Source organism: Cyprinodon variegatus, unplaced genomic scaffold (genome assembly GCF_000732505.1).
Source record: "Cyprinodon variegatus isolate N-32 unplaced genomic scaffold, C_variegatus-1.0 Scaffold1001, whole genome shotgun sequence".
Lineage (NCBI taxonomy): Eukaryota > Metazoa > Chordata > Actinopteri > Cyprinodontiformes > Cyprinodontidae > Cyprinodon > Cyprinodon variegatus.
The window spans coordinates 50,093-63,111 of record NW_015151454.1 but is presented as its reverse complement, the minus strand read 5'-3'; the positions used below and the strand labels follow the sequence as shown (position 1 = coordinate 63,111).

The following is a 13,019-nucleotide window of genomic DNA, read 5'->3' as shown; positions in this document are numbered from 1 at the left end:
TTCCTTTGGTGTTCTGTTGGTTCATTTGATGCTCTGATGGTTCCTCTATGGTGTTCTGATGGTTCCTTTGGTGTTCTGTTGGTTCATTTGATGCTCTGATGGTTCCTCTATGGTGTTCTGATGGTTCCTCTATTATGTTATGATGGTTCCTCTTTAGTGAGAAGAGCCAGGCTTGAGGTTGAAAGGCCTCCTCACCATCAGCCTAATCTTAGTTCTCTCCACATCTCCCTACTCCCCCCTATTCTCCGCTGGATCTTCTGGAGTTAAGAGGGATGTTAGCTCACATGCAGCAGAGATTTTTGTCCTGCTCCACAGCTTGGCTTAAACTGATTGTATAGGAGCAAAAACCTCCTTCTAATGTTGGTAAAGACTGCAGATCCTCTTCAGATCATGGAAGCTTTGATGGTACCTGGGGTTCTTCTATGGCAGAGGTTATAAAAGGACTCAAATTCTTTACTAAAGTATAGTACAGATATAAGGAAAGCTTTTTAAGTCCAGGAAGAAGTTATGATTCTTGGTTGCTTGACACACCTGCTCTGTAGTCTGATCAGGTAAAGTGTTGCTAACCACAGAGTTTGGCCCAAAGAATCAGATTTACTGGTGCTGAGGCTGTTCTGAACAGAGTTCTGATGGTTTGGGGTGTAGCTGAGTTGCCTGATCTGTACTGAACTCTTACCGTGGGTTTTCCGTTTGTGTCCATTTGTCGGGACAAACAGCCGGCATGGCAGGGAGACCGGAACTCCACTCCATCAGAACCGCAGACAGGATTAAATGCTTCCTGAGGACAGTTACACGCAGAGTTACAGGCGTGGTTACTGGACCTGAAAACAGAAAAGTTGAACCAAATGAATGAGAACTTTAGAACCAGCTGTAAAAAAAAAAAAAAAAACCAGGCAAACAGGAATGGGCTGTCCTGGTACATGATAAAAAAAAAAAAAAAAAAACCAGGCAAACAGGAATGGGCTGTCCTGGTACATGATGGTGACTCTACCTGACAGGAAAGGACCCAGCAATGGTCTGCGTGGGGCAGCCGATGAAGATCATCGGCAGGGCGAAGAACACGCAGAGAAAAATGACAGCAGAACACAACTTGCTGGCACTGTTGACTGACAAGTTAAATCTACGCATCAGAACTCCTCCCAGAACGATTCCCAGAACCGCCAGCGGCATCCCGATTCCTCCTGAGACAGGGACATCCAAAGATTCAGTTAGATCTCATCCTGACTGGGACACTAGAGAAGAGTTAATCATGGTAAAAAAGAAAAGGTTCTAGAAGGTTCTGTAATAAATTCAGAATAAACTACAGAGAAACAGATTCATTGGATTTTAACTTCAGTTCCTCCATCTTCAGGAGTTTAAGTTCCAAACTGTCAGGTTCTGATGTTTTATCCAGTGTGGTTTTACGTTGTAATGCAGCTCTACTGGAAAATCCCTGGTTCCTCATCAAACCGTTCCTACAGCGTGGGAAGGTTTGGCCCTACCAGCTGCCTTCTCCAGATGTTTCAGCCAATCAGCAGCAGGAAATTGGACTTGAAGTGTCCCGCATCATTTCTATTTCTTATGGGAAGTGATGCAACCTTGTATGCTCCTCTTTATAGGAACCGGTGTTCTGATTGGACTGGTGGAGCCGATTCATGAGCTGACAGGAAGTGGTCTGATTTCTTTGGGTACAAAAACATCTAGAAAGGATTTTTGTCCTGAACAGTTTTAAATAATAAAGCTAAATCCGATCATCACATCACAGCAGAACCTTCTGGAAACAACCTCAAAAACAGAACTCACACCACAGAACCAAGAGAATGGTCTCACCTATCATCATGTTGGAGAATGAGGTGGTCTGAGAGAACTGCTTCTCAATGAACTTGCCCATGAAGGTGCCGAGGCCACAGACCAGCGCCGCCAGGTTGACCAGGCCCAGGACCACCAGGAGGTAAATGGGGCTGCGCAGCGTCCGCAGAGCGATACGGGGGAAACCTGTAGAACCGCATTGCTGTTAGTCACGTGTCTGAAGGTCAGACCTCACTATCAAATGCCAACACTGTGGTTGGAGTTAAAAATTCTGTAGGGGTTCTTCATGTTTGCTGGTACTTCGCTATGATGACAGAACTGAAGAACGGAGCAGCCGTCTCTCTGAAGGTCAGCAGGATGAAACACCTGCTGACCCACAGTGGTCTTGGCCTCATCAGACAGGAAACGGAAGCAGAAATCAAACTCTTACATTTTAGGAACTGAATAAAGGAGAGTTCCCTCATCGGGTCCGTTCGCTCTGGCTGCTTACTGTCTGGTCTGGACTCAACATCGTCAGCAGCGTTCTGTCAAACAGAAAGAAACGTCACAAGATATATAGATAAGTATATATATAATAAATAAATAAATATATATATATATGAATATATAGGTATATAGATAGATAGATAGATAGATAGATAGATAGATAGATAGATAGATAGATAGATAGGATAGATACATACAGATAGATGTATCTGCTGTAGACTAGTTATACATATATATATATGATATAAATATATAATATATTTTACATATATATTCTATTTATATAATCATACATTGTATATTAAAACTTTAGTTATAGATATATTTATATATCTATATATATACACTGTAGACTGTAGTTATCTTACTCTACTCTAAAGTGTATTTATAGACATATCAAGATAGATATATCTACTGTAGACTGTAGTTACCGAAATGTATCTATTGTACTATCTATATAGATTGTCGAGTTATAGATCCCTGACTCTAATTCCAGGGTTTTAGTTTCAAAGGAACAAAGGTGCCTCAGGTGGGGTTCTTTCTTCCTCCACCTTTGACCTCTGAACTTTCCGTCATGTCCGTTTGTTGGAGGTCCAAAGAACCTTCAGGAACAGAGACCCTCCTAAACCTTTAATTAATTTTTGATTTCTTTAATTGATAATTGAAAGAAAAGATTCTGATTATTGGTCCAGTTCTAATGGACTGAAGGCTCTTTCACTGCAGATGGATGTCATGGAGTCCATGCTGATCAGTGAAGATCAGGATAATGGTTCTATAGTGAAAGAAAAACTACTTGACTGCTGTTGTTCTTCTTCTTAATGTTGTAAAAACTAAAGAGATGCTGTTTGGAGAAATCTTGCCGCCGCCTCTGCTGATGGGATGGAACATGAAGAAGTGTGAGTGGGTCAAATATTTTTCCATTCCCACTGATGATAAGCTGAGCTTTGAGTCTCAGGTTGATGCCATTCCTTGTATTTCTACAGGGATCGGAGCATTTTAATGGCGATCCCACTTTAATGCAAATGTTTTATTTTTTGATTTTTGAAATCCACACTTCCTTTGTTTTTTTTACCGGACTCTATTTCCCCCAGGAAAGAAAAAAAAAAACTGCAGTAAAATAGTAAAATTCTTTGTATCATCCATCATTGCCCTGCTGAGAGCAGCCAGAACTTTGTTTGACTTTCTTTTTTAAAATCTTGTCCAGTTTTTAAGCTCTTAGTCTGAAATATTTTCATTAACAGCAGAGTAATGGAAGGTTTCTGTTTTCTGAGATCTCCTCCAGATGATGCTTTCTGGTCCAGGCTTGTCTTGACTGATCCTGATCGACCAGTTTCATGTTGTCAGTCATGATGCCTGCTTGTTTTACAGCACAGATTATGTGTCCATGAAGTTCTTTATGATGAGAGCAATGAAATAACCTGAGGAGCCAAGGCAGCCCTACTGCTTCAAAGTCTCTGGTCAGGAACCTTTCCTCAGCTTCCATTGCTGATGACCTTCTAGTTTTGGATCTGTAGAATTAGCTACCTTCAGTGAAATATGATTAAAAAAGCAGAAGCAGTTGTTTTTAATCTCCAGCCTTCTAGACAGTGACCAAGGTCAGTGGATGGAGGAGACATGAGGTCTATAACACTAGGATCCCTGATCTGAACCCAAACCTTTCAGAACTCTGCTGCGTACAAAGCGAAACACATTTCTACTACAGGAAGTAAAAATGAAGACCTGCACCTTGTTTTCATCTACATCAGGTTTGGCTGCTGTTTAACTGATCTCTCCTGTGGAGGTCCAAGTGTTGAGCAATCTGGTGCATACCCACGTCATTCTACTGAGAAAACATGTTCTGTGTTTTCAGGGTTGGAGCCAAAACATATTGAGCCCTCAGTACAGCGGCAAGCTGCAACATGAAAGAGCTGAAGGTCTTCATTAGGTCTAAATTAAACAGTTTGAGTTTATTCTGCATTTTTTTTTGGGAGAAAAATATCACATAATCAGTTATATTCCATCATATGTAGATGTCTGTCTGTCCCTAAATTATTTCTGTTCTTATCATTCTGATCTGTTAGATTTCTGGGCCAGAAAATGTTTTTAATATTGTTTACCCCCTGTTGAGTAAATGGAAATATATAATTAACATAATTTCAGTTTGGTTCTGCTGGGTCTTTCTGCTCTGCTGGTAAAATGTCCTTCATTTCCTTTAGTCAATAAACCTGAATCCTTCAGCTCTTTCACTGAGCTTAGCAAGTCTTATCTCTGCCAGATGGCCAATTCCAGATAAACTGTGTTTTCACGGAAAAAACTTACTGGAGCTGTTTAAACTGTTCCTCACAGCTGCTGCAGCTACGCTTGGCCAAAGACGTTTAAATCACACCCATAATGATTATAGGGAACATTTAACTGTTGTTTGCTTGTAGTTAGAAACATGTTTATTGGGAACTATCACACCAGAGAGGAGACTGTGGTGAAACCAGACACACAACTTTAATTTTGGAGCTGCTAAAGCATCTGGACAATGAAGGGCTGCTGTTAGAGTAGAACAAGACAACGCCCACAGAGAGACAGATGATGGATGGATCGATGGATAATGGATGGATGGATTGTTGATGGTTGGAACATGGATGGATGGATGGATGAATGTATGGATGGATCGATTGTTGATGGTTGGAGCATGGATGGATGGATGGATGGATGGATGATGGCAAAAATTTAGAATGTTTTCCCCTGCAGACCAAAATTAGCTCCTGAGGTGAAACTGCAGCTTTGTTTGCTTCTAACATCCAGTGATCCCATCTCACCTCTTTGGGCATCTCTCTGGGGAAGAACAGGTAAGGCAGTGCGCTGAGGAAGAGGAGGCCGGAGGCCAGCAGGAAGTTGAGCCACCAGGCCCCGACCCAGCGAAGGTCTTTGGGATCCAGCTCAATGTCATCTAAACAGCAAAAAGAAAGTTACAGTTACATTTAATCTTAAATCTTCACAGTTTAAGTATATAGTTTTTCTATATTTGCAGTAGTTATGTGATGTTTTCGGCGACAGTGGCATCGGATGCAGGAGTTAAAGTGTGACCAGTTTGAGCCCCTTTCTCTGTCCTTGTCTCCTCCATCCTCATTGCCTACTGATGGTGGTCAGAGGTGGAGCCTGTGTACAGCAGCCTCACTTGTGCCGTGGGCCCCAATTTAGCAGTGGCTGCATTTTAGCTTGACGCCATCAGTCAGTGCATGAATGGGCGACTGACTGAAGTTCTTTGGAATCCCATGACTTGAAAAGATGCTAAATATTTGATCTCCTAAGACTTTTAGAACAAAGATCCACAACAGCAATCTGAAATGATAAATGATGTTTCAGCTTGTGTGGAGGCTTTGAGGACCCAAATGCAGAGAGGAGTAGGCACAGATGAGCTTTTGTTGATTTAACGAAAGTCCAAGGGGTACAGAGGCAAAAATCCAAAATAGGAAAATACTGACAACCAAACAAAAACCAATAAACGTCAGGGAAAATACTTGAAGGAAGTGACAAGAAAGCAACGAAACAACATCAACAACACAAGAAACCAGCTCTGAGTGAAGGCTCTGCTGCTCTTTTAAGCCCAGCACTCTGATGAGAAAGATTATCCTCACCTGTGTAGGCTACCTAGGTTCTCTACAAAGATCCTCTATGGAAGTGATGCATAACTCACACTCACTCACACACAGGAGCTCTGACATGATGAGCTGTAATCTAAAACTGTGTCAGCGTTCCGTCATCGTCCACTGAGATTCTCAATGGGAACAAGTGATCAAAACTTGTCCAAACCTGTCCATGACAGGAAGAATGCCTCCACTGAAATCTGTTTTCCGTTTTTGTCACGTTTCTTTAAAACCTTTGGTCTGATAAACATTAGCCAGCTGTTTTAACTTCTATTTAATCATGTAGTGCAAGCTTACAGTAAACGGAATCTCACACCCCGTATATCCTGGAGTTTAATTTTTAATCACATTTGCTGTTTGTGTAATAAAGTGATTAAAGTTGAATTCATCCAGGAGCCTGTAAGACATTTGCAATGAAAGACACTGTTTATAAGCCCATTTTTAATCCAAAATATCAGAGGTAATGCCCTGTTTGAACCCCCTGCTTATGATGGTGGAGGGGTTTCAGTGCCTAGGTGATCCAAGAGGCTATGATATCAGGGGCTTAAACGACCGGGTAGGGACTCCAAAGGCAAACAGGCTCCGGGTGACGGGTCAGACAAGAAGCTGTTCAAAAGTATTTATGATGACTTAAGGGCTGTCTATACTCTCGCAGCAGTGTGTCACAGTGAGCTTGTTGCAGATATTTTTGATTTATGCCCAATATTTAAGTGTGGTCCGTGTTATTTTATTCCACGCCATAACGCAAGAGTGACAAGCTAACTGTGGGTCTAGATACAGCTGAGTCCGTGAGGTAGTGGCGGCAAGTAATGCAACAATGGAGGAAAATGAGAACGCGCTCCTCACTGCTCCATCTTCATGACCACAATGGCGTTCATACAAACAAAACAAGCCGGTAAGGTAACCAACAGGAAATATCCATAGTGTAGAGCTGATGTAGATTTAACCAATCAGAGGCCTCCTGTCTGCTGCATTGTCTGTGGTCACCTACAATTTTGAAAAGGTGCACCAGAGCGACTGGGGAAGGGGTGCGGGGCACAGTTGCAATCACTGCGTCACACACGCAGACGACCTGGTTTCTGAGTATAAATCAGCCTAAATACATTTAGGGGAGTGATGCTGCCCAAGATGGTGGGCTCGTCAGGTAGCATCTGGTGGACGGTTACCTCCTCGAGGAACCTGTCCAGGACTGAACAAATGACAACAGGCCATCCCACAGTGGGCCAACCACCCCCAGTAGGAGCTAGACTTGCATCGGTTAATTGGCTGTGCTCCAAATCAGCTCATAGTTTGAATTAAGGTCCTTTTTATAAACTGCTTGTTAAAAAAAATAAAAATATCTAAGAATCAGAGTCCTCAGGGTCATGTCTTTGGACAACTATTACAGTCAATCAAATATTTATAAATTTACAAAACTAAAAGAAGCAAAAAAAATATTGACTTATGCAGATGATAATTTACTCTGGGTTTTGTTTCACTGAAATAGACTTGTTGCCAAGCATTAATCGTTGTTACTATCCCCATTCTAGGCGTAACATTGATGAAAAACATCTAAAATGTAAAAAGGTTCTTGATCCTTATATTATAAATTTTAGTATTTAAGGACAATCAGCTCTTTAAGGAAGTTTAGCCAAAGCAAACTGAAAAATGTGTGAACTTCCTTTTATCAGATGTGAGAAGCTGCCGGAGGGTGTTGTGAAATAACTCATCTTAAACTGTCTATGGTTTATTTAATCATCTGTGTTTACAGCACAGTGAAGATTAGATATCCGTGACCACCAGAGTCAAACAGTGATTCATTTGCAAAACAATTCACAAGCTTTGACAAGAGCAAAGAAAACATGCGCTTTAGAGGCTGTAATTGTATGGAGGTTAGTTGAGGACCCTAATGCAGAGAGCAGGAGGCAGAGGTAAATCTTGTAGATTTAATGAAAAACAGAGGCAGACAAACAAAAATTTAAAATACTAAGAACCAAAAAAACAGAAAGCATCAGGGAAAACTCTCTTGAGAAGCCAGAGACGAAGGAACAACCAAAACAACCAGGAACCAGCACTGAGTGACTGTAGAGGTGGAGTATATAAGGGGAACAGAACAAATGTTGGAACAATGAGCTGAATAAGGAGCAGGTGTGAGTGGAACTAACAAGAAGGAAGCCAAGGGGAAAGGAAACAAGCAGAAAGGGGCAACAGGGAGTAATAAAAGACTGCTCGAATATAATGGAAAATAAACCAAATATCAACAAAACAGAATAACTGAAAACTAAAAACTCAGAGTCCCAAAAGGGGAGAGCCTTGACAGTTATGCTAGGACGTTTTTTCTAAAACCTTGTTTAAAGCATGTAATTTCCATGTCAACTTCGACCAAAAGTCATTGAATTGATCAAACGTTTTAAATCTGCCAAGCTTAGATATCTGACTGGTTTTGTTGCTCCTAGAGCATTTTGGCAAAAGCTGCAGCTTGGCAGGTTAATTTGCTGCCTCGCTGTCGGCTGCGCTGCACCTTGGTTTCACTCTGGTTTTAGAAAACTTAAACTGTCACAGACACTTTAAGAGTTTTAACACGTTTATCCACGATCACCATAACAAACAACATTGTGTTGCTGTTTTCGTCGCCCTCTTGATAAAAACCTTACAGAATATTTTGTTTGGTTTGTTAACTGTGAAATACAGTAGATTGGTAGCTCCTGCCTTTTCTTTTCTTCAGGACAGTAAAGGAGTGGCACAAGGCTCAGTTATAGGACCTATTAGATTTTCCATTTGCGTAATAATGTGTTTAAATCTGTATAATATCATCTGTAGGCCGATGACACCATAGTTTATTGCTATATACTTAATTTTTCAAAATGCTTTTGATATAGTTCTATTACAAAACATATGTTCGTCTCGAAAGTTAGTTTTAAATGCATAGTACTTAAAGTAATGTAATTTTTTAACAAAATGTAAAGCAGATGCCTTTAGGCCTCAATTATAAACTGTCCAATGGAAACAAATCGAAATGCATTGAAATGCGTATTACAAACACTAAAGGTGCTGTTGGTTTTTATTATCAAAACAGTTGGTGCTTCTCACTCAGGGACTGCAAAAATCTGTTGTCAGCAACATTTCTTCCGTTGTTGGATGATGCTGAAGTTTTTCTCATGTAAGACTCGTCCACATGCCTTCAGTGGTTGAGCTACTCTGCTCTGAGGTTTGGGACAGGATGCAGGTGCCCCAGCCATCATTGTGATCTATATGCACAGTAGTCATTATGCTCTCCGCTCATGTGATTTATCTGTCTGGTTAGTTTCTTGTGTTTGAACATAGTTGGGAAGCAGCTCCTGCTGCCTGGAATACTCTTAAAACTGAACTAAATGATCTGAAATCTTCTCATTCCTAATGTGGGAAAATGCCTGTTTAAACTGGACTTGTTTTAACTATACTGCTACATTTAACAATAAGAATTTCCTTCACCAGCCCCCTAATTGCTGCCTATATTCACTTATCCTTGTTGGGTCACAGGAGTTCCAGGCGTCATTTGGCAAGAGGCGGTTGAACCCCCAGGGACTGCTGCTCCAGCGAAGAGCAACAAAGAAAACAATCAGCCAGGAACATGAACTGAGCCAACATGCCAACTGCTCTTGGGGAGGAAGCCAGCATTCCTACAGAGAACCCCAGTATGCAGGAGGAAAACATGAACAGATTTAAACTCAGCCACTGGTGAGGTGTCCAGCCTCAGGAGTCTTTCAGACACCTGCAACTGTGTTTGCCTCCTTTGGTTCGGGTCCTGACAGAGTTCAAGCTGAATCCAGACCACCTTCTGAGCTGTTGTCAGAACATGGGCCAAGTTTCTGCAGCAGTACAGCTGTTGAGTCGGTCTGCGTTGGATTAGCACAGAATTCTTTTAGTGATGCTTTGGTAGGAAAATTCACAGGAAGCTGTCGGGTTAACTGAGTACAGGAAAAAAAGATTCTCAATGTTTTCTGAACTATTATGATGAACAATCTGTTGTTTCTGGACTGTTGCTCCATTAGGTTCATTTTCTGTGCTTAGTTTCGCTGTTTTCCAAAAGTCTGGATCTGTTAGACAGGTTTTTTTTACAAGGACTGATTCCAAACTTATGTCATAAAAAAGGTCTTTACTGAGATGGTATGTTACTAGTGCAGTCTAAACCCTCCTTGCTGAGACATTCTGGAAAAACTCTGAAAGATCCTAATAAACCTCTCAAAGGTCACAGAAGCTCGGCTGGGTTGAGGAAAACCTTATTTGTGTTCTGGAATCGCTTAAAACAATGTCAAAGTTTATTAATTTGCATTAAATAAATTAAATAGGGCAGCATAGAAAACTACATTAATATTAAAGCTTCACAACTAAACAAATAATTCAAAAGACAATAAAAAAACTTTAAACCATAAAGGTCAGACTAAACCCTCTAACAGCTGAAGGATCTTTCTCTAAGGTTCAAACACTCTCAACAAGGAACACAAGTGTTAGGAATCTAGTTTGTGTGTTTTGGTGTTTTTCTCTCCCTCCACCACCAGGTGGTGCCCTGTCCTCGTTCGTCCTTCTGCACACCTGCGGCTGGTTGGCTCATCACCGGGGAGTATTTGAGCGGTGGACTGTCACTACCTCGATGCCAGAGTGTTTGCCAGTTTTGGGTACTCTAGCCGAGCTGAGTTTAGCTGAGTCAAACTGAGTCTTTGTCTCGCTTAGTTCTAACGTTGTTTTTGTCTTTTGCCTTTCGGCAGGAGGTCATCTTGCATACTGGATTATTGGCCTTCTCCCCCCTGGAAGGATTTGTTTGAGCTTCATACTGAGTAGGGGATTTATCTCCACACGTCCCGTTCAAGTACTCCCTGAAATCTAAGTGGCAGTCCGCTCCATTGCTCCTCAGGAACCACCCAAACCAAAACCTGTCCGCCCTCCAACGAGCCCCTCTATCTCTGGAAAAACCCACACCGACTGGATACTGGGAAGAAACCTTTCTCCACAAATGTGAGTCCAGTTTACCTCTGTTTTTGCAAGATGTCGTTCAAAGTTCCCACGGACCCTAAACTAACTTCTGTGAACTTCCCCTCTTACTTCCAGTTCCAGGTTCACCAGCCCTCTGAGTTCACCTGAATCCAACCCATTTGGACTCCTAATAAACCTGTTAAACTTTAGTCTGGTTTGTCTGAGTGGTTTACTGCATGTGGGTCAGATCTCCTTAAAACATCATAACAACAAGGAAACTAGGAGAGCTTATATACTGGAAGCTAATTGCACTTTCCCTTAACATACTGTTGTTTTTTACAGTGCGGTTCTTTCATCAAAGAGGAAACAGATCAGTCTGGACACGGCAGTCTAACAACTTTAAACGCATCATCGGAAGGCATTACTGAGTCTGCCAACGAATGCTGATTCTTGAATTAGCTCATGTAACATGCCTTGGAGAATGATGCATTTCCTTAAAACCAAACCAAGCTGGGGAAGCATTGAACCGAATGGAGTATTTCCTTTAAACCGAGGCCAATCACAATGACTAAGAGTTAATAAAACCTTAAACTTAAAACTTTGTCGTTTGGGTTTTTGCAGATGTGAATAAGGAACTTTTCTAGAGTTTAAAATACAATCTGTCTATAAGGGATTGTAAATTTTGTTGAATCAGGCCAAGAATGAGAGGCCATCACCATCAGTAGTCTGTATGAATCGCCTGCGGAGGTGTAACAAATATCACCAACATCTAACACAGGCTCCTTCGTCATCACGGTGATTAAACAACCAGAACAGGAAGAGTGACCAATCCCTAACTGACACTTTAATGTCTGCCACAGCAAGACTTACTCATAATGTCCCCGTTAGCTCAGGCAACAAAGAACTAAATAACAAAATAATCTCATAATCCAACCTGAAAACACATGTATATTCATACACAAGCACATGTCATTGTGTATGAACAGGGACCTATAGTTATACCTGTTTTATGAGGACATTTTCCTTTTGTTTTGTTTCATTCTTCAATACGAAAAGTTAAAGAAACATTCAGTGAAGATAAAGTTCAAGCTTCAAAAAGCCCTGCTACTAAAGTAACATGTGAATACAAAAGCGAAAATGAATGACTCAATGTGTTTTCATTTTTTAAATGTAATTCAGGTTACAAAACCTTCACCTAGAAAATTACACATAGATTTCATCCAGATAAAGAGTAATCGGTGATTTTTCAATTATTCATAGGTTAGAGGTCTATAGTAAAGTTTGCTCTGCTGTCCTTCAGTGTGACTAAATATTAATCAATCTGATATGGGGAGAAAGCATGCCGCAGAGATCAATGCAGAGTTCTTTGATAAGATAAGAAGTCAGAGATAAGATATAAACTAAGATATGATCATTCAGGAAATATATTTACTGCCTCGCTTTAGGATTCGTGAAACAGATTTTTTACACACCAACTGAAAGTACCTTTGAACTGAATCGGTGCCAACCTTTTCTGTTGACAGACCCGACCTTTATGCGTATTCAGAAGTACTTTGCACGCGTGTTCTCACACACACCCATTAGACAGAGGAATTAAGCTCTGTTCAAACAGGTCCACAAAGAAACTTGAGAGACATAAATTCGGAAGACGTCAAACTTTTGGCATGCACTCTTCACATCAGACTGCTTTCTCAACCGCTCTAATAACAGAGATGGCAGATCTCATCCAGAGTTCCGATCTAATGAAAGGACAGTAAAATCAGTTTATTAAACCCTCCAAAAAATATGTTGGAATCAAGTTTATATGTATCCTGACTTCATTTTGCAACATCCTCCATAATCTTTGAAATGTTGCATCTGACACACAATAAACCCCTACGGCAATGGAGAACTTACACCTCTGTGGAAGTTTACAGACTTTTATTTCAAGCTTGGAACAAATGAAAGAAAATTAGAAGACCCAGATTTCGTAACTGCAGCAGATCTAGTCCTCACTGGGTTTAGATGACATTGCATAAATATAAATGACATTGCATCATAAAAAATGCCTTTGATGCTTGCTTGGACCTTTGAAATCATTAGGTTTTATGTTTTTTACTGGAGTTAGCTGATGTCAATCTTGTTCCTCTATGTTCTGAAAATATTCTCTTTTCCCATTTAAATGTGACTAATCTAAACATGCCTTTTTTATTTTCTCTT

The 13,019-nt window shown here is 40.8% G+C and overlaps 1 protein-coding gene across 1 annotated transcript in view; it reads right to left on the bottom strand.

Annotated features, from left to right (window-relative positions):
- The window catches only part of LOC107100702 (solute carrier organic anion transporter family member 2B1-like), a 33,707-nt gene that overhangs the window by 4,397 nt on the left and 16,291 nt on the right, over positions 1-13,019 (bottom strand). Inside the window, exons 7-11 of the mRNA XM_015399282.1 lie at positions 5,064-5,194; positions 2,219-2,312; positions 1,810-1,974; positions 992-1,181; positions 677-821 (exon numbers count right to left, since the gene is read on the bottom strand). Coding sequence (XP_015254768.1) covers positions 677-821; positions 992-1,181; positions 1,810-1,974; positions 2,219-2,312; positions 5,064-5,194 — 725 coding nt within the window. The remainder of the gene's footprint in view (positions 1-676; positions 822-991; positions 1,182-1,809; positions 1,975-2,218; positions 2,313-5,063; positions 5,195-13,019) is intronic.